The following is a 24644-nucleotide window of genomic DNA, read 5'->3' as shown; positions in this document are numbered from 1 at the left end:
GTAACTCTGCAGGATTGGGGCTATAAATATTATATTCATTTTGTATTTTACATAGTCATACAAACGCCAACCCATAATATACGTAAAGTGAATAAGCATATTTTTCAATCATTGTCCATGGTACAAGTTTCATTTTCAGCAAAGAGTACAAATGAAAGGAGTTAAATGTAAAATAAAACATGGCATGCTTTTTATTAAGTTTCTCTCCTTTTATAGCCCGCCACAAAAAAATAGTCGCTTCTATTTTAAATAAGTACATGCTGTGTTAGACTGCTATTCTGCTAGTGATAGGAGAGTTTTCAAATTCCCTGAATGTTTCCTTTTGATCATGTAGTCTGTAGACACTTTTATATAACATTTTTTATACTGTCAATAAAGCAAAGCTCATCCATTTGCTAACAGAGCGTAAAAAGACAGTTTGTTTGAACTTCCCCAAGAATATACTAGGGGATTACCAAACAGTCAAGTTTTCTTTAGTAATAACCTCATAATACATACTCTAAGATCTGGTGTTAATGTTCTCCACAATGTTTTCTCTATAAATGTGTAAAAACTTTATTAATAAAACTTGTATTTATAAACTGCTTCCCTGTCCACCCCTTTAAGGTGATCCATGAATAAGGCTCTGATTTTGTCATGGACATTTTTAGTAAAAGTCATGGACAGGTCACGGGCAAGAAACAAAAAATCACGGAAGCCGTGACGTGTCCCTGACTTTTACTAAGAACATTCCTGACAAACTGGGGAGGGAGGAGGGTCCAGCACTCTGCCCCTGCCCCTCCCCTGCCTGCAGCAGCTGGGAGCTGCAGGGTCTCCCTGCCAGCGGCTGCTGAGCAGCTCCAGGATCCCTCTGCCCGTGGCCGGGGCGGGGGGCGGAAACTGGCTGCTCATGGTGGCTGAGCAGCTGCAGGGGGGCCCCTGCCACCACTGGCAGCTGGGGAGCTCAGGGTCCCCGCTGGCACCAGCGGCCACCCCCGGAAGCTGGGCTGCTGCAGGAGTCCCTTACTGCTGGCTCAGTACCCTCTAAGTAGCACATTCAGTCAGATAGCAGTTTTTTACCCTACAGGGTGGGTGGTCAGCTGAGGGGGCCCCCAATGTCACAGAGGTCACTGGAAGTCACGGATAATAATCGTAGACTTATCCATGAACAATGAAAATACAATCATCCTAGTAAAAAGCTTTCTTTCTCAAATCTAGATCCTCTAAGCATAAATATCTATGTACATAATTATGTATTATTCTATGTATGCTTACATTTGTTGAAGTTCAGATCCCATGTAAATCAGAAACAAAGCCAAGAAATTCCACTGGTAATGACACTATGAAATGTTAGGTTGCATATATTTGCTGTGATTTTCATGTTAAACCATATTTGTAGAATTGAAATGATTGAGAAGGATATTTTGTGAAGAAAAATATAGAAATATTTCATATCTGTTCTTTACATAAAGGTCTTAGTGGATAATAAACTAATGATATGGTGATATCTTTAACCTTCTTTCTAAGCCCATTCTAGCAGCCTGTCATAGTGTGCCATTTTGGAACCACCACTCCATGAACTACATACCAAATATCCTAGACAAAATTTAAATATGTGGTAACATAGTGAGCTCTCTACATGATTCTGGTTTTGAGCCTCAGCTAGACAAGTAAATACACAATTTAAAATAAAGAAGTGTCTAGCTTAGGAGGAAAGTTTACTTAGATCTTGAAGATATTCCATTTACTATGTGCCAAACAAACTAAAGGAAGTATTTCTTCACACAACGCACAGTCAACCTGTGGAACTCTTTGCCAGAGGATGTTGTGAAGGCCAAGACTATAACAAGGTTCAGAAAAGAACTAGATAACTTCATGGAGGATAGGCCCATCAATGGCTGTTAGCCAGGATGGGCAGGGATGGTGTCCCTAGCCTCTGTTTGCTAGGAATGGGCAACAGGGGATGATGAATCACTTGATTACCTGTTGTGTTCATTCCCTCTGAAGCACCTGGCATTGGCCACTGTCGGAAGACAGGATACTGGGCTAGATGGACCATTGGTCTGACCCAGTATGGCTGCTCTTATGTGCCATTCGATCCTTGATTGCCCCTCAGCCAAACTTTGCTAAAAATTCATAGTAAGCCAAGCAATTGCAGAAGTGAGGAAGGAAAAAGTTCTGGTCTTACCTTACTTTACGTGAAAAGCTTGCATGAAAACTGTGCATTTTTTTACTCTTAAGTCCTATGAAATTGTTTAACTGGCATATTATATGCTTTTGTTTTTAACAGAGAAGCCTACAAAAGACTGTTATCTCACCTTACAGCAGCTGGTCAAAATGAGATACTAAAACTGGAAAATGAGACAAGTTAACAATGTATTGGTGATTAATTCTTTCCCCCTGAAATATTTGCACACTGTTACTGCCTTACTGTTACTGTAATGCACTATCAAAGTTGTTTATTTACAAATAGAATCTATTTAATGCTTTTTAAAAGTTAAGCTGTTTTTCCAATAGCATTGGTAGCATTTGACTATTGTCAGAAATATGAAGAGTAATTCAAATCTTTTGTCTTTCAGTTGATGACTGAAAGATACTGCAAATTAATTAAATATTAGAAATATCCATCTAATATTCACAAGACAATATGTGAGATTTTCAGTAGAGCTGAAGTGATTTAGCACAAGTCCCACTGATGTTCAGTGTGTTTTGAACAAAATTTTAATTTCTAAATTTCTAATGGGAAAGTGTTTTGTAGCTCAGAAATAAGTGTGCTGTGTAGAACTCTGGGGGTCAGGCAGCAGGCTTTTATATGGAGCACACAAAGGCAGTTCCTGTAAGTATACTGAGCTTAATGAATGCAATCTGTTCACCGAAAGCTGGATCAGGGTTAGGCTATCTTACGTTAATAGAAAGGCGTGTGTATGTGTTGAACAGAATAGAGACAGGCATCCTAACCTTGCTCTTGTATTGAAACCTTTCGGGTCTCTCAGATTCCTCATCTCTGTTGCTTCTTCCCTCCATGCAGGACAAATCTCAGGTTCCTGAATATCAAGAAGATCTCCCATTCTGACTGAAGTGTTAATTTCCTAGTCTTCCTCTTATCCTGGATTTAAAATGAACTAAATTACAAATCTAGTAAAATCCACAAAATTTGGTGTGAATTTCATTAGCTGGTTTAACTGAGACGAAGAATAAAGGGAGAGAATGAGAAGGCTGACGCACTTAAAGATTTTGAAATCAGTTCTTCTAGTTAGTTCAGACTGTGTTTAACGTTGGGTTAGCCTGGCTAGATGGATTTCTCAAACCTCTCACTGTGTCCTTGATAATCTCTTGATCCTTTCTCTAGTCCATCATAAAGGTTCCTAAACTTTAATTCTATTCAGAGAAAAGTTATTTAAGATTCTGTAGAATTCAGATCTTTCACTTGACTCATTAACATGGGTTCCTAAGATTTATTCCTGTGGCATGGAAGTAGTATGTGTGTGCACCTTCTGGCAACACCATTGAATTGGTTATCTACTTTTAAAGTTACTCGGCCTTAACTTTACAGAGTTAATGGGGGAGGAGGAGAGACTATTTTTGTGTCTAACAACTACAGCTTCAGAAATGTCCCTAAAATCTTGTTCGGAGCAGCATCTGTTTTGTTACAGTGCTCCTGTCAAGTAGAAACAGATAATCTTTTCCTTAAATCAGCTATTGTTGCGTCAGATAAAGTAGTAACTAAAAGCCTCTTTAGGCTACTTAATAGTGCAGAACATGGAGGTTCTTTTCATTATGAAAGTGACTTATTGAACTGGTGTTGTAAGCTTCTGCACCTGGAAGGAGTCTTATTCATCTCAAGAGGCTTGTGCTTCTAAAAAGTTTTTTTTTTTTCCTTTAAGAAAACTCTCCAAATGAGATTAATAGAGATGCCTTTGAAATCTGAGTTTTATCACACAGTAGGTAGCAGAACAGATGTCTGACTGTAGTATTACTTCCTGAAAGTAAGCCCTTTGACTTTTAAAGAATCGGTATTGTAACAAATTATTTAATGATGTGTTCAGTGAGGTTTTTAAAGGTAGAGTTGATACTGTCTGTAAAGTTTCTAAAAAAGCAACAATGCTTTATGAAAATGTGACATAGCTCTTGGTGCATGAGACACTAATTTAAACAGTTTGGAAATTATTGTTCTTCTCTGTCAAAAAGTTAATGCAAACAGAAATAAAGCATTTTGCATGATATCACTCAACTACTGCCAAGCAGGCAGTCTGGTGTAGTTTAATTATTTGGTGTGGATGGGGGCAGATGTGACTGACAGTCTTGATAATAAAGAGAGCAAGGCTTTTGCAGAGTATTATGGGGTAGGGTGGCTTGTCTAGTATACCTCAAAACATTCCATCCAAATATTTCACTAGCAAAAAAGGCTGCTGAATTACTTTAATTTTCCTTCAATGTATTTTAAGTCTGAAACCAGCCATCTATTGTGTATGTCTGTTATAAGCTGTAGCCGTAAAGACCCTTTAAGGTACTGAATATTGCATGTGTGTATACAAAGTATATTTAACCCTTTTACACTTCTTTTTAAACATCAGTTTTCATTTTAAATAATTTTAAATAAACCATTCATTTATACGCTACTGCAGCCACACTGTGCACCTGCAGAAGGGCCAAAACCTGCAGATCAGTTGTACGTGGGGCCATTTGCAGAGGAGACCCCAGACCAGGTGGAGATCATTCCCTGGAGAAGATCTCAAGAGAGTCTCTGCAGCTAGCTGCAGAGCAAGAGTGATTTTGGGGTGGCCTGGCCTGGATCTGCCCAATTGATCTGTCATTTGTGGATCAGCTGAGCCAAAACCCCATGCAAGGGACGCAACGGGCCACATTTATGTCTCCTCCCCATTTATGGTAGCAGGAGTTTTACCCAGCTCTTCAGGCATCCTGCCTGCAAGGGATTGTAGATTCTGTTCAGCCCTGCAATATTTTAAAATTGAGTACTAAGTCCTTTTATGCCAGCTTTGCTCCATCCTTGCGATTTGGCCCTTTACAGGTTTCCCCTGTGGGATCCTCATTAGTATCGTAATGAAGCAGTGCCACTTCAAAAAACATAACAGCAGAAATGGTCTCCATGTTTTGTAGTACATTGTTAAAGTAATATTGCTCTTAGGCTTAGGCGTTTTATAGCATTTGTGACTTATTTCCATAATCAAGAGGAAAACCCAGCGAATAAGACTGTAGCTAGGATTGCTAATGGAATTCAACAAGACTTATATGCATATGCTTTGTCCAGCTCACTTTATGAATATATGAGCTGTTGACTTTCTAAGACATTTATGACATTATTCACCATCATCCCTACAGCGATGATTGTAATCACAAGATAGCAGTATTCAATGGTATTTTGATCAAATATTAAATTTCTGTTAAAGTTTTCAAAACTACTACACTGGCTCATTAAATGTCATTTCTCTCTCCCCCACCCTCATAAAAAAAGGCAGCAGGAGGGCTGCTGTCAGTGTAACAAAAGCCTCATTTATACATCTTTCTTTTACTCTGATATCTGCTTCAGTACTGTTACTGTGTGTGTATGAGGAAGGCTTTCCACACTGAGACACACAGCACTGATAACTGGATAAAAATAAAATACCTTTGTTATATATTTCCTCTATTACAGAATTCAGGATACTGATCTCCTCTGATCCAACACACTTTGGTATAGAACAACTCTCCAACACGCCATGCCAAACTGCAGATTCCTTTTTTTTCCTTTTCTTTTTCTTTTTGAACCCTAACATGATTCTTTTAAAAAAAAAAAAAAAGAAAAAAAAAGAAAAGGAAAGGAAAGGAAAAAAACATTGTTAAAAATTCACACTAACTTGCATTATTACCATGGAAATGTACATCTATTTTGTAAGAATTTAACATTTTTGTATTGTTATTGGAAAGCAAGAACAAGATGTATTAAATTATGCCTCGCTTCCATTTTCACTAACAAAAAATGAAGCGAGGGGGCATTTCCTAAGATGAAATAGCTCATAAGATAGCAAATTTTACCCTTTTATGATGGACTAAGGCAGTGCACACATGCAAAGAATAAAGATCTGTACAGTCTTTTGTGTAATTATACAGAACATGAGCTTCCAGTAACATACACTACTTACATGGTCATTTATGAAAACTTCCATAACTGTCCATTTAAATGGAATTGCGATATTTCCCTCAAGAAATTGATAATAGGCATTACTGCAGTCGTCTTTTTCCCTCTTCTGTAGCTTCTGAAAATTAGATATGTTGGGAGGTTTTTTAGGCACTACATTTCATCCTAATTTATCTGAATTATTTTTAGCTGCTTCTGTATTTAAAATGTGATGTAACCAGCCCTTCTGTTAGAAATGGTTACAAAAATATACTGACGATAAAAACCCAGTGCGGTGTCAACATGTCATAGCAGAGTTAGATTGTTTTAGAATACACAGAAGTATTCTAAAACAAAAGTATGGTTAGGAAGTAAGTTTTGTCTCAAAACACTTCTTTGAGCTACTTACAAAACAAAACCTTTTGAAGATGGTGGTCTGCCACTACACAGATGAAAAGCAACTGTTAACTAAAAGACCCTCATTCTGTATCTTGATCTATGTGGTCTTGTTACAGGTACAGGACTTTGCCCACCTCAAAGGGGTTACAGGATTGGGGCCAAAATTCACTGCATTTTCTAGACCAACTTATTAAGCCCTACAGTGTAGTTCCTGGAAGAGTTTGCCTCTTACATTTGAACAGGACATTACTGTATAAGTAAGTTATCCTAATACCAACCGAATACCCCATATTTATCAGTTGTAAATTGATTTCCCTCTTGTGTCTCTTTTGGTAAAAAGGTTAATATAAAATTATCATTTTAGTCCACGTGATGAATTCTGCGAGCAACATCAAAACCTGGCACAGCTAGTCTGGCAAATTAGACTTCCATACTCTAGGCTTATATTTCACAGTTGATATTATTTATACAGATATGTCTTAAAGGTACATATTTATTTTATCAGAAAATGGTCAGAAATTGGTTGAAGGGCAAACATTCAATACATTAAAAAATATACAAGCAACTTAGATTCACTAAGGAATTATAGGAGAGAGGTGGACATGAAGAAAAATGGAGATGATGCAACTTCCATTTCGTATAGGCAGTGTGATGTTGCTAAATTATGCCTTAGCCCGGGTCTATACTATGAATTTAGGTCGAATTTAGCAGCTTTAGATCGATTTAACCCTGCACCCATCCACATGACGAAGCCATTTTTGTCGACTTAATGGGCTCTGAAAATCAATTTCTGTACTCCCTGACAAGGGGATTAACGCTGAAATTGACATCGCCGGGTCGAATTTGGGGTAGTGTGGATGCTATTCAACGGTATTGGCCTCCGGAAGCTATCCCAGAGTGCTCCATTGTGACCGCTCTGGACAGCGCTCTCAACTTGGATGCACTGGCCAGGTAGACAGGAAAAGCCCCATGAACTTTTGAATTTCATTTCCTGTTTGGCCAGCGTGGCAAGCTGATCAGCAGAGTTGACCATGCAGATCTCATCAGCAGAGGTGACCACGGAGTCCCAGAATCGCAAAAGACCTCCAGCATGGACCAGATGGGAGGTACTGGATCTGATCGGTATATGGGGAGATGAATCTGTGCTATCAGAACTCTGTTCCAAAAGACGAAATGCCAAAATATTTGAAAAAATCTCCAAGGGCATGAAGAACAGAGCCTATAACAGGGACCCACAGCAGTGCCACATGAAACTTAAGCAGCTCAGGCAAGCCTACCAAAAAACCAAAGAGGCAAATGCCCGCTAGGGGTCAGATCCCCAGACATGCCGCTTCTATGATGAGCTGTATGCAATTCTAGGGGGTACCCCTACAATTACCACACCCCTGTATGTTGACTCCTGCAAGGGAGTCTCACATAACAGGGATGAGGATTTTGGGAAGGAGGAGGTTGAAGATAGGGAAGCGGCGAAACCATTCTCCCCGACAGCCAGGAACTGTTTATCACCCTGGAGACAGTACCCTCCCAACCCATGCTCCCGGACCTTGAAGGCTGAGAAGGCACCTCTGGTGAGTGTACCTTTGTAAATATAATACACGGTTGAAAAGCAAGCGTGTTTAATGATTAATTTGCCCTGAATACTTGGGATGCATTCGCAGCCAGTACAGCTACTGGAAATGTCTGTTAACGTGTCTGGGGATGGAGCAGAAATCCTCCAGGGACATCTCAATGAAGCTGTCCTGGAGGTACTCCCAAAGCCTTTGCAAAAGGTTTCTGGGGAGGGCAGCCTTATTGCGTCCTCCATGGCAGGACACTTTACCACACCAGGCCAGTAGCACGTAGTCTGGAATCATTGCATAAGAAAGCATTGCAGTGTATGGTCCCAGTGTTTGCTGGCATTCAAGCACCATCTGTTCTTTATCCCTCTGTGTTAGCCTCAGGAGAGTGATATCATTCATGGTCACCTGGTTGAAATAGGGGAATTTTATTAAGGGGATATTCAGAGGTGGCCGTTCCTGCTGGGCTGTTTGCCTGTGGCTGAAAGGAAATTATCCCCGTTAGCCACGTGGTGGGGAGAAGCGATCATCGCAGAGAATTGGGTGGGTGTGGCGGGGGGGTGGTGGTTTAGTTGGGTTTGTGCTTAACGTTAACCCGAAAACATCAGCAGATCTTTGATTGCATTGGCTACTTGTATCACAGCAGCCCCCACAGTAGATTTGCCCACTCCAAATTGATTCCCGACTGACCGATAGCTGTCTGGCATTGCAAGCTTCCAGAGGGCTATTGACACTCGCTTGTGAACTGTGAGAGCTGCTCTCATCTTGGTATTCTTGCGCTTCAGGGCAGGGGAAAGCAAGTCACAAAGTTCCATGGAAGTGCCCTTACGCATGCAAAAGTTTTGTAGCCACTGGGAATCGTCCCAGACCTGCAAGACTTTGCAGTCCCACCAGTCTGTGCTTGTTTTCCAGGCCCAGAATTGGCATTCCACGGCATGAACCTGCCCCATTATCACCATGATGTCCACATTGCCAGGGCCCGTGCTTTGAGAGAAGTCTATGTCCATGTCCTCATCACTCTTGTCACCGCACTGCCATCGCCTCCTCGCCTGCTTTTGCAGGTTCTGGTTCTGCATATACTGCATGATAATGTGTAAGGTGTTTACAGTGCTCATAACTGCTGCGGTGATCTGAGCGGGCTCTATGCTTGCCGTAGTATGGTGTCTGCAGGAGAGCAGAGTTGCAGGGGAAGCGGTGTTTGGATGACCAGTTTTGCAGACCTACTGCACCGTCAGCTGAGCAGGCTGCACGCTTGCCGTGGTATGGTGAGACAAGAGCAGGAGAGCAGAGTTGCAGCGGAAGCACTGGAGAATAGATATTTATAAAGAACGACGAGAGGACCTGCAAGGTGGATTCATGGCGCCAGGAGAGCAGAGTTGCAGCGGATGACGACTGTCATATAGAGGACCTGCTAGACCACCAGGAGAGCAGGACAGCAGAGTTTTGCAGACCTACTGCACCGTCTGCTGCCAGCAGCACCAGGACACAACAGCGGCGGTGTCAGTGAGCTGAGCTCAGCGGGCTGCACGCTTGCCGTGGTATGGCGAGACAAGAACAGGAGAGCAGAATTGCAGCAGAAGCAGTGGAGAATAGATATTTATAAAGAATGACGGGAGGACCTGTGAAGTTTATTCATGGCACCAGGAGAGCAGAGTGGCAGCAGAAGCAGTTATTCAATGACGAGGGTTTGCAGTCCTACTGCACCGTCTGTTGAAAGCAGTATGGCGCCTGCACGGAAAAAAGGCACGAAACGATTGCTATCGTTGCTTCCATGGAGGGAGGGGCCACTGACATGTACCCAAAACCACCCACGACAATGGTTTTGCCCCATCAGGCATTGGGAGCACAACCCAGAATTCCAATGGGCGGCGGAGACTGCGGGAACTGTGGGATAGCTACCCACAGTGCAATGCTCCGAGAGTCGACACTAGCCTCGGCACTGTGGATGCACTCCGCCGACTTAATGTGCTTAGTGGGGACACACACAATCGACTGTATAAAACCGCTTTCTAAAAAATCGACTTCTATAAATTCGACCTAATTTCGTAGTGGAGACATATCCTTAGACAAGCAGTGCTCCTGCAGAAGGTATCTTGATTTCTTATATATAATTTTTTTGAGTTTTTTTGAGCATTATAGAAAAGCTGCTGTAGCTTTGCATTCTAACAAGATAATCTCTACTGAAAATACCATTGGATGCTGATATTCTCTCCTTTTTTCAAAGATTATTTTGAAAAAAATCTAAGTAATTTTCCCAGAAACAAAATGATGATATCCCTTTACATAATCTACATTCTTAAACTGCCTGCCAAGTCTTCCTTCCCTGCAAACTCTTGACTGCGGAGAAAGTATTGTAAGCTTGCCCTCTTAATTTATTCTACATTTTAATTTTCCGTAAACAGATGCTGCCTTTTTTCACACTTGTTCCACATTCTGCCTAAGTTGTTTCTGCTTGTGTGCATGTTCAGTTATCTCTTTCTTCCAGATCCTGCAACTGATGTACTACATTTCTATATGGGTAGGGGAAAAAAAAGAACCCTAGGCAAACCTCAAGGCAAAACAGTACAAACTTTTGTAATTCTATCTCAGGTCCAGGTACTCTACCTGAAAGTCAATAAATCATGAATATACAGCATACAATAGATATACTGGGATTTTAAAAAACATATTCTACAAAATTTTCTTGATACTGACAACTGGGCCACAACATCTCAATATTTCTTTGGTCAGTGCTTGGATGTGAAATGCTCAAGGGAAAATGAAGATGCTGTAGAAAGTGAAGTTGATGTTATCAGTGTTCTTTCATCTGTGTCAAACCAGTGTCTTAGCACTATGCTCAGGAATCATCAGATAAGCCACATGAGATGGCTGAATTTCAGTCACTGGTGATGTGGTGCCTAAATGTACAACTGATAAGACACCTCCATATCCTTTGGGACAAAATGCACTATATAAAAGGTAAATATTACTCTTTATGGGTGTGACCTAAAAAATAGACCACAGGATATAAGTATTGGATGATTCATTACAGCTCAAGATCTTGTGACTCAAAGATCTACTTCCAGATGCTAGCAGATTTAGTCAATAAAAATAAGAAAATGAGCAGTACCCATATGGCCTGTATCCCAACAATGTATAGCCCCACTACTGAATTATTCAGTCTTACCGCTATTTCCCCTTATTAAGCTGGTGAAGAGGCTTGAGTGAGTTGTTATTGCTTGAGATCTTGTCCATTACTCCACACTCTTTTCTCCAGTTGGAAGCCCAAGCGAATTATGTTACCATCAGCTTTCCCACTGTTTTCTTCTCTTCTTCTTTCACTCATAGAGTAGACTGGCCATGTAGAAAACATTCTTTTCCTTTTCTGGTCCAAAAGTAAAGTGACAACTTAAGGCTCTGTCAAAAAACAGCAGTTGGACATATCTTCTATTAGACCGCAGAGTCAAAACTGGTGACTTGGCAGGAACGGATGCTGGGTTTGATTCACTCCAAGATTTGCGTTGGCAGAAGATTTGGTAAATTTCACACCACTGAAGTCTCTGTAGAGACTGGGCCTATGGAAGGCACCCACACCAAGGAGCCTGCAGCCCGTCCAGCCTCAGAAATGGGTGGCACTAGTTGGGGATGTGCTGATTCAATTGCATCCACTGCATAGCCTCCGCCAGGAGGACTCCTACAGAACTCCAGTTGCTAGTCAAAGCTGCCTTCTTGAAACCATCACCTGCTCACCCCCATTCCTGCCTAGAGCACAGTATACCCCGCTGGCACCAGGGAGTGCCTCTTTGCATAATCTCTCACTTGGTAAAAGATAAATGGCACTCCCTAACTTTAGGCACTAAAAAGTAGAATTCTTCCTCCCTCTTGGAGTCAGGTGTAAGTCTGCATGTTCTATAACTGAAGCTGCAAATAGCACAGTATGCAGAAGGTATAGGGGGCTAGAGAACATGATTTATGAGGAGAGGCTGAGGGAACTGGGATTATTTAGTCTGCAGAAAAGAAGAATGAGGGGGGATTTGATAGCTGCTTTCAACTACCTGAAAGGGGGTTTCGAAGAGGATGGATCTAGACTGTTCTCAGTGGTAGCAGATGACAGAACGAGGAGTAATGGTCTGAAGTTGCAATGGGGGAGGTTTAGTTTGGATATTAGGAAAAACTTTTTCACTAGGAGGGTGGTGAAGCACTGGAATGTGTTACCTACGGAGGTGATGGAATCTCCTTCCTTAGAGGTTTTTAAGGTCAGGCTTGACAATGCCCTGGCTGGGATGTTTTAGTTTAGGGATTGGTCCTGCTTTGAGCAGGGGGTTGGACTAGATGACCTCCTGAGGTCCCTTCCAACCCCGATATTCTATGATTCTATAAAGGTAAGTGGTCAACATGAAAGAGTCTGTGATTGCTGGAGCAGAATCCTGACACTAATTGAAGCATAGGCTATGTTCTCTGGCTCTGGAATGCTAAGACTAATGTAATGCAGTTGCACAGCTGTTTAAAGCTGCTATTCACCAGGATAGACAATTGATGATTACAACCAGAGCAGTAAAAGTGTTGAAAGACCAGAGCAAATGTGATAACTTTTTCTTGCCATATACTCTCCTGCCTGTCGGTCCTTGAACTGTACGGCACATGCAGCTTTGCATAAGGAAACTAATGCCACTCCAAGTTCTAGAAACTTTCTACACAGCCTGCTGCCATGGGTAAATGGGCAGTTAAAAAAATGGTAATCCTCTGTCCTTCTGAAAGAAACCTTTTAACTATAACTTCACAGCTGTGGCTAGCCGACCATATGGGGGACTGGTGAGTGGACTGGGGTTTACAAAAATTAAAATACCAAAACAAGATGTGTAAATGCAGAAAATATCCTGGGAACTTTTGTCTGTCTCAGTGCTTTACAAACTTCAATAAGTTCTCCCAACACCAGTGAAATGGGTAGTAGTATATACACCTTTTCTAGATGGGGGAAATCAGACTAGAGGTTGACGACTCATTCATATGCAGAACCAGTATCAGAAGCTGGGGGCCCTGACTCTCAGACCCCTGCTCCCATCACTTAGACCATGCTCCCTAGAGAATAAAACGATGCTGCTGGAAAATACAAACAACTCAGTCCTGGAAATTCCAAATACAAAGCAAGGCATAGACCCCATACACTATGTAGGGAGATTACTTTCTAAAGTCAGAGTAAGTTTTCAAGGATTCCTGTTCCGTATGGAGAAACTAAGAAATGCCTCTGGATGCTGGTCTGCAGCAAAATAAAAAATTCAGTGACCTTCGAGACCCATGAGCCATGCAGTTGGGGGGGGGAAATATCTTGATCTAAACTTCTTCACAGCTGAGTCTTCATGGAAAGAAAGTATTGTCAGTGCTCAGATAATCATTCCCAGTGACAAATATGCAGTTAGATCTCTTCTACCCTGTCTACCATTAAGTTGTCTAGGACAATTGACAAAACAATTTTTGATACAAAATCTATGCTGACACACATTGAAAAGGTGAAGTTTCCTAAGGACAACTCCAAGAAGAAGAATCAGATGGGATAAGTAGAACTTCCTTTTATCACTAACAGTAGCCCTGAAAAGAGTTACCATCTGTATGATCAAATTTATTTGACTCAGTAACAGCTCTCGTTGGACTAAGAGCAAAATGCTCCTCTCCAAAAATGCACTGGGTATTCCTTGATACTATTCTGGACTTAGAATTCCTGTTGCTATTCATGGTAATTTCATGTTCTGAGATCTGTTCAAATATTATGGTGGTATGGGACCTATAAGTACATAGATCAGAGAAATGCATCGTGGCCGTAGGTCATCAACCGAGAGGTTTAATAGTATTCTTCTTGGTTAATATTTACGAACACCCATGTTGTCACATATTTGCAAATAAATGGCAAAAACATCAAAAAAAAGGGCAGGGGTCACAATAGCCAGAGAAAACCAGAATATAATGGTTTGGTTTTATTATAAATTGTACATATGCCTGGAGTATTGCATAGGACACTATATAAATTGAAAGAAATAAAATATTGACTTTATTATACGCTGATTTAGCCTCTGGAAGCCAGTGATTTGTGGTACCATATGTTGGACAAAATGAGACTGTTCATTGAGAATTGTAAATATGGTAACCCTTTACAAACTGGCTACTAAAAATATGAAGTAAATGGTGCATTTTAATTATATAGTAAAGAGGTTATTTCCAATCATTAAAAGATTGCTGGTATCAGGAAGAATTGATCATCTGATAGAAGATAACATTTAAAAGTAGACCTTGGTAAATAAAGATAATTTTGTATATCAATTTCTTCGACAAGTAGGTTCAGTACAGTGTTGTACAGTAATAGCCACTGAAACTTCAGTGTATTCTGTATTCGGATGAGATGCAAAAAATCAGTTTCTTGGTAGATGCCCATAATACATTTAAAGAGGAAAGAGGTTTGGTTGTTTTTTTACTTTATTATGCTTCACGCTATATAAATTTCCAATAAAGTTTTCTTAAATGAGAAACTTCAGTGGTGAAGAAGTTGGGAACTGAAGGTCAATGCATTTATCCTTTTTGCCACAGGTACCTAGGAAGTTGAATAATTTAGCATAATAGAATATTGTCCTTGTTAAGCTTATAAACATTGTATTATATTGTCTTTGAACAGGGCCACTGGCCATCCATTTAATGTGCAGACCCCAAGAACAATAGGCCAGGCAGGATGCTGGGTGCACTCAGAATGCCTTTCAAAGATGTATAAAGAATTTAAATAGAGGCAGGTAACAAGTTGTCACCCAGAGAAAATGGCAAACAGGTTAGTATGAAGTGTATGTTCCTAATTTGGGCCAGAGAGAAATTGCAGACTGAGGTGTGGAGCCTTTAGTGAAAAAAATGTTCATTTTTTTGCCTATTGTTATTTGACTTTAAGACAAATGTGTAGAAGATAAAGGAGCATTTCATGCTTAATTGATCCAAATGTGAAATTGCTGTATGCAGCGCTTTTCCCCCCCTTTTGCTTTTATGGATGGTGCATTCTTTTTCTCACATAGTGCCAATCCTGTGGTGAGGCACTTGTAAAGTCTGGAGGTTCGGGCATGTGAAATAGGGAGCTGGAAGGAAGCATGCTGCTATTCCATTAGAAGCAAAAGGAAGTGTAGGCCCGTAGAATACTTCTTCTTTCCCTTCCTTGCTAATATCCAGCACCTGCAGGACCAAAATGCTGAAAATAATATTTCAAGGATCACAGAAGAAATAGGCAACAAATTTGCTGGCATATATTGTATACACTTATTAATCCCAAGGAAATGCAGTTTCAGCCCAATGGCTTTTATTTAGGGATCAAGTGATGTATTAATGTCCATATCACCCAAATCTTATCCTAACCGTCACTTAATAGCAAATGGTAAAATTTGATCCCACTTACTAGCTCTACACTTGCATGGCTGCACATGTAGAACTCTGCACTGAAACACTAAACCATTACTATGAAATATGAATCATTTATCAAACTGGTATTTAGAGGAGCGAGGGAACTCAGGGCCAGCTGAATGACAGAGTAAATGAAGACATCCAGAGAAAAGTGCTTTTCTTCAGAAAAAGGGAACAGCATGCTGAATTTGAAAATAGAAGGGCTTATAGTGCTGGTTAAAGCTAGGCCGCATGCCAGCAACTGAGAGCATATGTAGTCAACACTTACAGCTCTGCCAAAGCACTTTCTCATTTGTTATATTTTTTTCTTCTAGGCCCGGGTCTCTCTTGGGCAGACTGCCAGTTCTGAGATGGTTCTGTGATGTGGGGAAACATCCACGCAAAAGCAGGACCCAAAATGCATTTTCACTTCCCATCAAGTAGTATTTAAACAGAGATGAAATAATACTCAAAAGGTCCCACAGATTATAAACAAGTGTGTTTGTTAGTACGTTTCCCAACTTGATATTGTGCTGTTTGTTACATTTTGTGCACTGTACAGTGTTCCTATCCAAGCCATTGTGAATTAATTTTCCATTTACAATTGACCAAGTAAATTATGTTACCCCACTCAACTTGTCATCACTGATGGTTCTACAGCTGGGGCTCTGCATCACTCAGAAAAATGAAAATAAGTCACCTAAAGCCCAGAGGTAAGTATATACAGAGCCCTGTGTGGATACAAATTTATATCCGCGTATGTGGATATCTGCAGATATAAATCAGTATCCGTGGAACCGCAGGGCTCTCCTGGGAACCACAGCTGAGAAAGCAGCAGAACTTGGGGCTGCCACTCCCAGGAGCCAGTGCTGGCAGCTCTTCCAGCACAGCTATACTGCCCGCAGCCCTGCCCTCAGCTCTGCCCCCATCCCTTCCACGCAACTGTCTGGGGGCGTGCACACCGCTTGAACACAAGAGCGCGACCAGGGACAGCTGCTGATGAGCCTGGTGCCTGCCCCAGTGGGCGGGACTGGGGGCGGTACAGCTGTGCCAGAGGAGCGGCGGCCCCACGTTCTGCTCCCTTCGCCGCTGTGGTTCCCGGGAGAGCCCCTGCGGTTCCGTGGAAGCCAATTTATATCTGCAGATATAAATTTGTATCCACACAGGGCTATAAGTGAGAAAGAGAGAGAGACAGTGTGTGTGTGTGCGCGTGTGAAATGACCTTACTAGATGTCGGCGAATAGAAAATTACATTAGGGTCATAGAAGCAACAAGGGAGAAAACAGTGGGGGAACTGCTCAACATTTTAGATGTCTATACACAAATACAAGGAATATGGGGAAGACCTGGAAGTATTAGTATATAAGAAATTACATCTTAAGTGGCATCACTGAAACTTGGTGGGATAAATCGTGTGACTAGAATACTGAGGGGTATAGCTTGTTCACAAAGGACAGGCAGGGGAAAAAGGGAGGAGGTGTTGCATTATACATCAAGAATATATACACTTGTTCTGAGATCCAGAAGGAGGTGACTGGCAGACCAGCTGAATGTCTCTGGGTGAAGATAAAAGTATGTGTGGGAAATCAGGGGCAACATCATGTAGGAGTCTACTGTCAGAAAGAGGTAGATAAGGAATTTCTAGTAAAAATAACATAAATATCCAAAACAAGACTTAGTAGTAATGTGGGATTTTAACTATCCAGCCATCTATTGGAAAAGTAGTATGGCAAAACAAAATGTCCAATAAGTTCTTGAAATGTATTAGGGACAGTTTTGTTTCTGAAGATGAAGAAAATAACAAGGTGAGTAACAGGGAGGAATTGAGGCAAATCTGAAGGTGGAAGGCAATTTGGATGAAAGTAATCGTGCAATTACAGATTTAATGATTATAGGGAAAGGAAGGAGTGGGAGCAGCAGAATAAAGATATTGGACTCCACCAAACTTAAAACATAGGGAAATATATGGGAAGAAAATGTAAGGGAACAAGTTGTTTAGGAGAACTGGCAGTTTCTCAGAGACAATATTAAAGGTGCAGCAGCAAACTATTCTGAGGAGAAGGAAAGATAGGGAGAATAGTAAGATGCTGATACGGCTCCATCAAGAGCTCTTTAATGATCTGCAGATTAAAAAGGAATCCTACAGAAAGTGGAAACAGCGACAAATTGCTAAGGATCAGTCCAAAACAATAGCACAAGCATGTAGGGACAAAATCAGAAAGGCTAAGAAACAAAATATGTTACACCTAGCACAGGACACCAAAGGCAATAAGAAGAGGTTCTATAAATACATAAGAGCAAGAGAAAGGTTGAAGGAAAATGTAGTTCCACTACTTAGCATAGGAGAACTATTAACAGATGACCTCAAGAAGGTGGAGGTGTTTAATATCTGTTTAGTTTCAGTCTTTCTTAAAAGATAATGGTGACTGAATACTCAACACAAATAAAATTAACAAGGTGAAAGGAATACAAGCCAAAATAGGGAAAGAACAGGTTGAAGAATATTTTGATAAGTTTGATGTATTCACTTCAACAGATCCTGACAAAAATCACCCTTAGGTACATAAGGAACTAGCCGAACGAATGGTTAGCGATTATCTTTAAGAACGTGTAGAGGACAAGTGAGGTCCCAGAGGACTGGAGAAGGGCAAACATAGCACCAAACTTTAAAAAAAAGGAACAAAGAGGACTCAAAGAATTACAGACCAGTCGGCCTAACTTCACTACCTGGAAAGATACTGGAATAAACTATTAATCAATTTGTAAGCATCTAGAGGATAATAAGGTGATAAGTAACGGCCAACATGGATTTGTGAAGAACAAATTTTGCCAGTCCAATCTACTTTCCTTCTTTGACAGGGTTATTGGCCCAGGGGCCAGTCATGTATTTTGATTTTGACACAGTCCCACCTGACATTCTCATAAGTAGAGAATTGTGGTCTAGATGAAATTACTATAAGGTGAGTGCAAAACTGGTAGAAAGAATGTACTAAAAGAGTAATTAACAATGCTTCACTGTCAAACTGTGAGGATGTATTTAGTGGAGTCCCACAGAGGCCTGTCCTGGGTGTGGTACTATTTAATATTTTCATAAATTACTTGAATGGAGAGTACACTTATAAAATTTGTGGATAACACCAAGCTGGGAGGGTTGGCAGACAGTATTAGAATTCAAAATGATCTTTATAAATTGGATAATTGGTCCGAAATCAACAAGATGAAATTCAATAAAGGGGAGTTCAAAGTACTACACTTAAGAAGGAAAAATCAAATGAAATACAAAGGGGGAATAACTGGCTAAGCAGTAATGTTTCTAAAAAAGGATCTGGGAGTTATTGGATGAGCCAACAATGTGATGCAGTTGTGAAAAAAGTTAATATCATTCCAGGGTGTATTAATAGGAGAGTAGTATGACACGAGGCATGTTGTGTAAGACATGGAAAGTAACCATCCTGGTCTGCTCAGCACTGGTGAGGCCTCAGCTGGAGTACTGTGTCCAGTTCTGGGTGCCACATTTTAGAAAAGATGTGGACAATTTGGAGAGTCAAGAGGAGAGCAACAAATGGCAAAAGGTTTAGAATAACTGGGCATGTTTAGTTTTGAGGAAAGAAGACAGAGGGTCCTGATAATAAGTTTCAAATGCATTACGGGCTGTTATAAAGAGGATGGTGATCAGTGTCCCCATGTCCACTGAAGGTGGGACAAGAAGTAATGGGCTTAATCTGGAGCAAGGGCAATTTCGGTTAGATATTAGGAAAGCTTTCTAACTATAAGGATAGTTAAGTACTGGAATAGGCTTCCAAAAGAGATGGGATCTCCATCACTGGAGGTTTTTAAAAACAGTTTAGACAAACACCTGTCTGGGATGGTCTAGGTATACTTGGTCCTGCCTAGATGACGTCCTGACGTTCCTTCCAGCCCTATATTTCTGTGATTCTATAATCCCACTTTCACAGGTTATTTACAGCTTTGGGGATCTATGAAAGGCCAAGGATCAAGAGGGCAGTTGCTGTTATGATGGACTCTAGAGCAGCAGAAGACTTTACTGGAGAACCTAGTACCAATGGCAAAGCTCTCAGCGGAACTTTAAAACATGCTCCAAAGTAATGAACACATGCACAACTAAGGCAGGTTGCGGTGTTCCAGCCCAAATTTTGACCTAGATCAATTACTGGTTATTTCTGGCCTCTTTATGGAAAATGAGAGGGCTGAAAAATTAATAGGACATTCCCCCTCCATTTAGACACTTTAAGTGTCATGGCACCTGGTAATATGCAAGTGCTTTTTTTTTTTTACCCAAATCTTGTCAAGAGAGGAATTGCCCAATCTATAGTCCCAGAAAATTTTATGCAGAAGTATTAAATCTAATTGCTAACTTGGAAATCTGTTAATATCCACAACATTTCCCAGGTATGTTTTAGAGATTCAGTGACTGCATAAGAATCATCCCTAATCTCTTTCTGTCGCCACTTCAGATAAATTTTGCTTTTTGATAACAGCTATGCAAAAAGGACCCTTGCAGAAACATTTGAAGAGACTTCAAAAGAAACCTAAATCTCTCACCTGGATACATGCCAAAGGCTCATTTGTCCAAATAGAATAGCCGCCAACTAAATATATTCTTCCATTGTGGACAGCAACGCCAGATTCATTCTGACCTAAAGCAAAAAGGAAATCGAAAGCACTTGCATCTTTTAATTAATTCTGTTAGCATCAAAAGTTAGAGATTTTGTTCATGAGATACACATAGATTTGCTGTAACATGACAGTTTCAGAACTACCAATTCCTGGCAGTTAAAGTGGAGAGAAGGGCTTATCATGTACTATCCCCAGGAATGCAATTTGAGTGCTATCCTGAAGGACAGAGATGATGCCAAAAACCACACACTGCAAGCCAGGTTAGTAACACTTGAATAGGGAACAGACTGCAAAGTTTAAAGTGTATTAAAGAAAAGTATATTTTATAAACATTCTTTTCAGTAGTGTAAGAAATAGTAGATACCAATACATCTCTGAAAGAGGAATTAAGCCTCTTGTGCATGTATCTACAACTATACGCGTGTGTGTGTATTACATATGTTTAATATAAACATACTACTCTAATAAGATACACTGTTAGACCAATGAAGCCAAACTGGCACCTGTGCAGATCTCTTGAATTTTACGGGGTTAGATGGGTATAGCTAAAAGCAGAAGTTGTTCCTATTTTAAATAGGAAAAGCTTGTTTAAGGAATCTGCGCATTTTAATGACATTCTAGAAAAATGTAAACACTGTTTAAAACTCTGTGTCCCATCACGAAGCACAGCTCTAAGTGGAATCCTTAGTGGCAATCTCAACAGAAAGGCTGAGCACTGAAGGCAGAGAGGAAAAAGTACCCCCATCCTTGGAACCATTCCTTCAACGTCAGGTTTGAAGCACAGGCCCTGCTACTGATCCCATTGACTTCAGAGGTGCTCAGGCACATCCAAAGTGAGGAAGCCCGCATTGCCACTGCTTCTGTTGTGCTGCCTATTCTGTGCAAAAACAAAGTGGTTCTTTGCCAGAGGCTGTCAGTCCTGCACCTTTAAAAGCATTGAAGGGGGAGAGAAGGATGGAAAGGAAACTTAATTTAAAACAAAGTTTAGTCCCTCCCCTGTTTTACCACTTCCAGGTATCTATCGATATGAGAGAACACCTGTCAAGGTTCCTTCCCCACTCTGAACTCTAGGGTACAAATGTGGGGACCTGCATGAAAACCTTCTAAGCTTACTTTTACCAGCTTAGGTTAAAACTTCCCCAAGGTACAAATTAATTTTACCCTTTGCCCTTGGATTTCCACTACCACCACCAAACTTTATCTGGGTTCCTGAAAAAACGTAGTTTGGACACGTCTTTCCCCCCAAAATCCTCCCAACCCTTGCACCCCACTTCCTGGGGAAGGTTTGGTAAAAATCCTCACCAATTTGCATAGGTGACCACAGACCCAAACCCTTGGATCTTAGAACAATGAAAAAAGCATTCAGTTTTCTTACAAGAAGACTTTTAATAGAAGTAAAGGAATCACCTCTGTAAAATCAGGATGGTAGATACCCTACAGGGTAATTAGATTAAAAACATAGAGAATCCCTCTAGGCAAAACCTTAAGTTACAAAAAAGACACACATAGAATATTCATTCTATTCAGCACAGCTATTTTCTCAGCCATTTAAAGAAATCATAATCTAACACATACCTAGCTAGACTACTTACTAAGTTCTAAGACTCCATTCCTGTTCTGTCTCTGGCAAAAGCATCACACAGACAGACACAGACCCTTTGTTTTTCTCCCTCCTCCCAGCTTTTGAAAGTATCTTGTCTCCTCATTGGTCATTTTGGTCAGGTGCCACCGAGGTTACCTTTAGCTTCTTAACCCTTTACAGGTGAGAGGATTTTTCCTCTGGCCAGGAGGGATTTTAAAGGGGTTTACCCTTCCCTTTATATTTATGACAACACCCTTTCACTCAATTAAGTCTAGCATTTTGATTCCCTGACTCAGCCACCAAACAGCCAGACGTATGTATTATCTATGTCTTTGCATCCAGAACTAGTAACTTCAAAGCGATACTTAAAAGAATGATGTTGACATCAGGCTGGCCCTTAAAGCAACCTAGGAATCCCTGAAGATGGGATTTGGTGACCATTGTGTATTACTCCCTTCCCTCAACTTAACCAACTCCGGAAACTCCTTGTTCTCGCTGCTGCTCAGCCTTTAGCTCCTGAATCCTTTGCTTCATTTGCTGGGCTGCATCAAGAAAGTTGTTGTGGTGCCTATACAAAGGATTCTGAGCAACAACCGAGCAAGATTCTAGGACGCTTACAGCTGACTGAGCAGATGCAAGAACCAGTATTTGGGCGGACAGAAACTCTGCAGCTGAAGGAACAGTTGTTCAAGTCAGGCCAATGATTGAATGACCTCAGCATTCCTGCAGTAAGGTTCTGGAGATGCCTCTTTCAATGCGGCTCCCTAGGCAGCTGCCACTGGTTTACTCCTGGGACACATTACTTGCCTGGCATAATGTTGGGCTGTATCTCCCTGCTGCTTATACGCAATAGTATTTCTGAGAGGCACATCACACAGTCATGATGCTAGGTAATGTGTGTGACAGAGGTAAATGAGGTGCACTGCTTTGCTAGCTGTTACTGCAATGATCCCTCAAGCTACTCAAGAGGAAGTTTGCAAATCCAGCAGCCGTCAATGCTAATCTACTCATCTCTGATTTGATTTAGTTCTAATAAATAAACTCCTTTCTGGCATCCTGTTAAGACACTATTATGTAGTAATAAGTATGGGACAGTTATGCATCTCCGTAAATACTCTGAACACCACCACCACCACCTGCAGCAGACCCTATAAAACTACACTTTCATGGAGTGCAAGGTATAGTTGAATTGTCTTTGTGTACTCAAAAAAGTGAGATATTTCCATTGGTGCAATTAAGCACCTAGTGAAAGGGGAAATAAGATTTAATCATTTTATTATTGATTGTTTAATTAAACCCCTTTTAGTTGCATCATTTTGAAAATGTAGCCTGCAATGCTCCAAAAGAACACTCTTCTTAAATGTTTTCTGCCTGATTCTCTTCTCTCTTAGAGCAGCAAGGCAATGGCTCCTGATGACTTTAATGGGGTTTGCATCGGTTCCTAAATCAGGAGTGATTCCACTGAAGTCAGTGGAGGTCCACCTTTGTAAAAGTGCTGTAACGGAGGAGAATTAGGCTCCTGAAACAAAACAAAACAAAACCCTCCCACAACATTGTTTTCATTGTACATTTCATGAAAAAGACTTGCCTGTCAACATGTTGAAGCTGCAGCGCGTCCATTGGTCGGTGTCTATGTTATAAGAATCTATGTGGCGTACAAGAATCCGATCATTATTGTAGTCTAAATCATTCCCGCCTAAAACATAAAGCCTCCTTTGGACAGCCGCCATGGAATGGTACACTCTCCTCTGTAACATGGGGCTTCGGCTTATCCACTTATTCTAGAAATGTAAACAAAGAAAAACTGGTCTCAGGCTCAGCAGTCCTTGGAGACTTGCAAGTGCTACAAGTGTCACACATCCCTCTTACTAGCCACAAATCTTGTGTAAATATATTGCTAAATTTGAATGTTACTTAGAACAGCTGGTCAATTGATTGGACTCCAACACCCACACCATAGCTGGTAATCTTTGTAGCTCTATATTTTAATATTTATCTTTTGGGAGAATTCAGAGGTTCTTTCCCACTTCTTTAGAATGTAGCCGTGTGGTAAATGTTGTCTTTGGTTATACTTCAGGCATTGTTGGTTTGACAGGATAAGAGGACAGATGGAAGACACAACCAAATGTTGATTTCTTAAGTGTAACTGAAACATGAAAATAGTGATGTGACAGGAGCACAGGTGAGCCAGGGACTCTTCTCCCATGGTACAACACAGTATTTCCACCATCCCCCAACATTCACTTTTTCATCTAATCTCCCTTGATCCTTTATTTAGAATATATTGAAAAAAATCTTCTTTCATGACATATGGTGAATCTGAGTTACTCATGGACAGATTTTAATCAAGGGATAGATTCCAAGCAAGAGTGTAGATTACAATTATAATTTTCACCTGGTGCAATATAATATTAAAATAAGTGTATCTGTGCTGAAAAAGTCATGAGAACATTTCTGAAAGACTAAAGGTTTCAGACGTTGCTCTCTCCTGTCACGGTTAAAAAAAAATAGAACGCGGTGCTGACGTGCTTCAGTAAGAAAGTATTAGATCTCTCCTCTGTAAATCGCACTGAAACCTGGAACAGGGAGCTATATCAGGGCTGGAAGAGGGTTTTTTCCCCCCTCCATTCAGAAACTTATTCGGTGTTTATCTTTAGGAAGCAAAGGAACAGGAAAAAAAAAATCTCATAGCATCTTACCGAAGTATTTGTGCATTCCATTTTGTTTTCTTTATCCCTCTGTATTTTGATTGAATCATTTATATAAGAAAAATGGTTTTGAATATTTATTAACCAGGAAGGAGGCACTGCAGGAGTTTTACTACTTTTTTAAGGGTAAAAAGATATGAAACTTTAGGAGTCAGAAAACAACTGCTCCAGCTACCTTGAACAGTCAAACAACCTGCTACAAAAGGTCTAATTTATTAGTGGGGGAAGTTAGAACAATTAGTCTGTGGGGTAATTCCTTATATTAAATACCCTGTAACTTGGTAACT

General features: G+C 40.7%; 2 protein-coding genes across 6 annotated transcripts in view; one reads left to right on the top strand and one right to left on the bottom strand.

The window, feature by feature from the left end:
- MMS22L (MMS22 like, DNA repair protein) overlaps nucleotides 1-4170 on the top strand; it is a 140441-nt gene extending 136271 nt beyond the window's left edge. Inside the window, exon 25 of the mRNA XM_074948131.1 lies at nucleotides 2270-4170. Within this exon, the coding sequence (XP_074804232.1) occupies nucleotides 2270-2351 (82 nt within the window). The 3' untranslated portion in view covers nucleotides 2352-4170. The remainder of the gene's footprint in view (nucleotides 1-2269) is intronic.
- The window catches only part of KLHL32 (kelch like family member 32), a 235362-nt gene that overhangs the window by 32033 nt on the left and 178685 nt on the right, over nucleotides 1-24644 (bottom strand). Inside the window, exons 9-14 of one of the 5 annotated variants that reach the window (XM_074948134.1) lie at nucleotides 23238-23430; nucleotides 19993-20087; nucleotides 11216-11413; nucleotides 6120-6233; nucleotides 5606-5757; nucleotides 2938-3085 (exon numbers count right to left, since the gene is read on the bottom strand). In XM_074948134.1, the coding sequence (XP_074804235.1) occupies nucleotides 11261-11413; nucleotides 19993-20087; nucleotides 23238-23430 (441 nt within the window). In that variant the 3' untranslated portion in view covers nucleotides 2938-3085; nucleotides 5606-5757; nucleotides 6120-6233; nucleotides 11216-11260. Of the gene's footprint in view, nucleotides 1-2937; nucleotides 3086-5605; nucleotides 5758-6119; nucleotides 6234-11215; nucleotides 11446-13970; nucleotides 15226-19992; nucleotides 20088-23237; nucleotides 23431-24644 lie in introns of those variants that run through there. The other 4 variants (XM_074948135.1, XM_074948138.1, XM_074948133.1 and 1 more) reach the window with 4 other exon arrangements.

Source organism: Natator depressus, chromosome 3, assembly GCF_965152275.1.
Source record: "Natator depressus isolate rNatDep1 chromosome 3, rNatDep2.hap1, whole genome shotgun sequence".
Taxonomy (NCBI): domain Eukaryota; kingdom Metazoa; phylum Chordata; order Testudines; family Cheloniidae; genus Natator; species Natator depressus.
The sequence above is the reverse complement of the archived record's forward strand: the minus strand, read 5'-3'. Positions and strand labels throughout refer to the sequence as shown.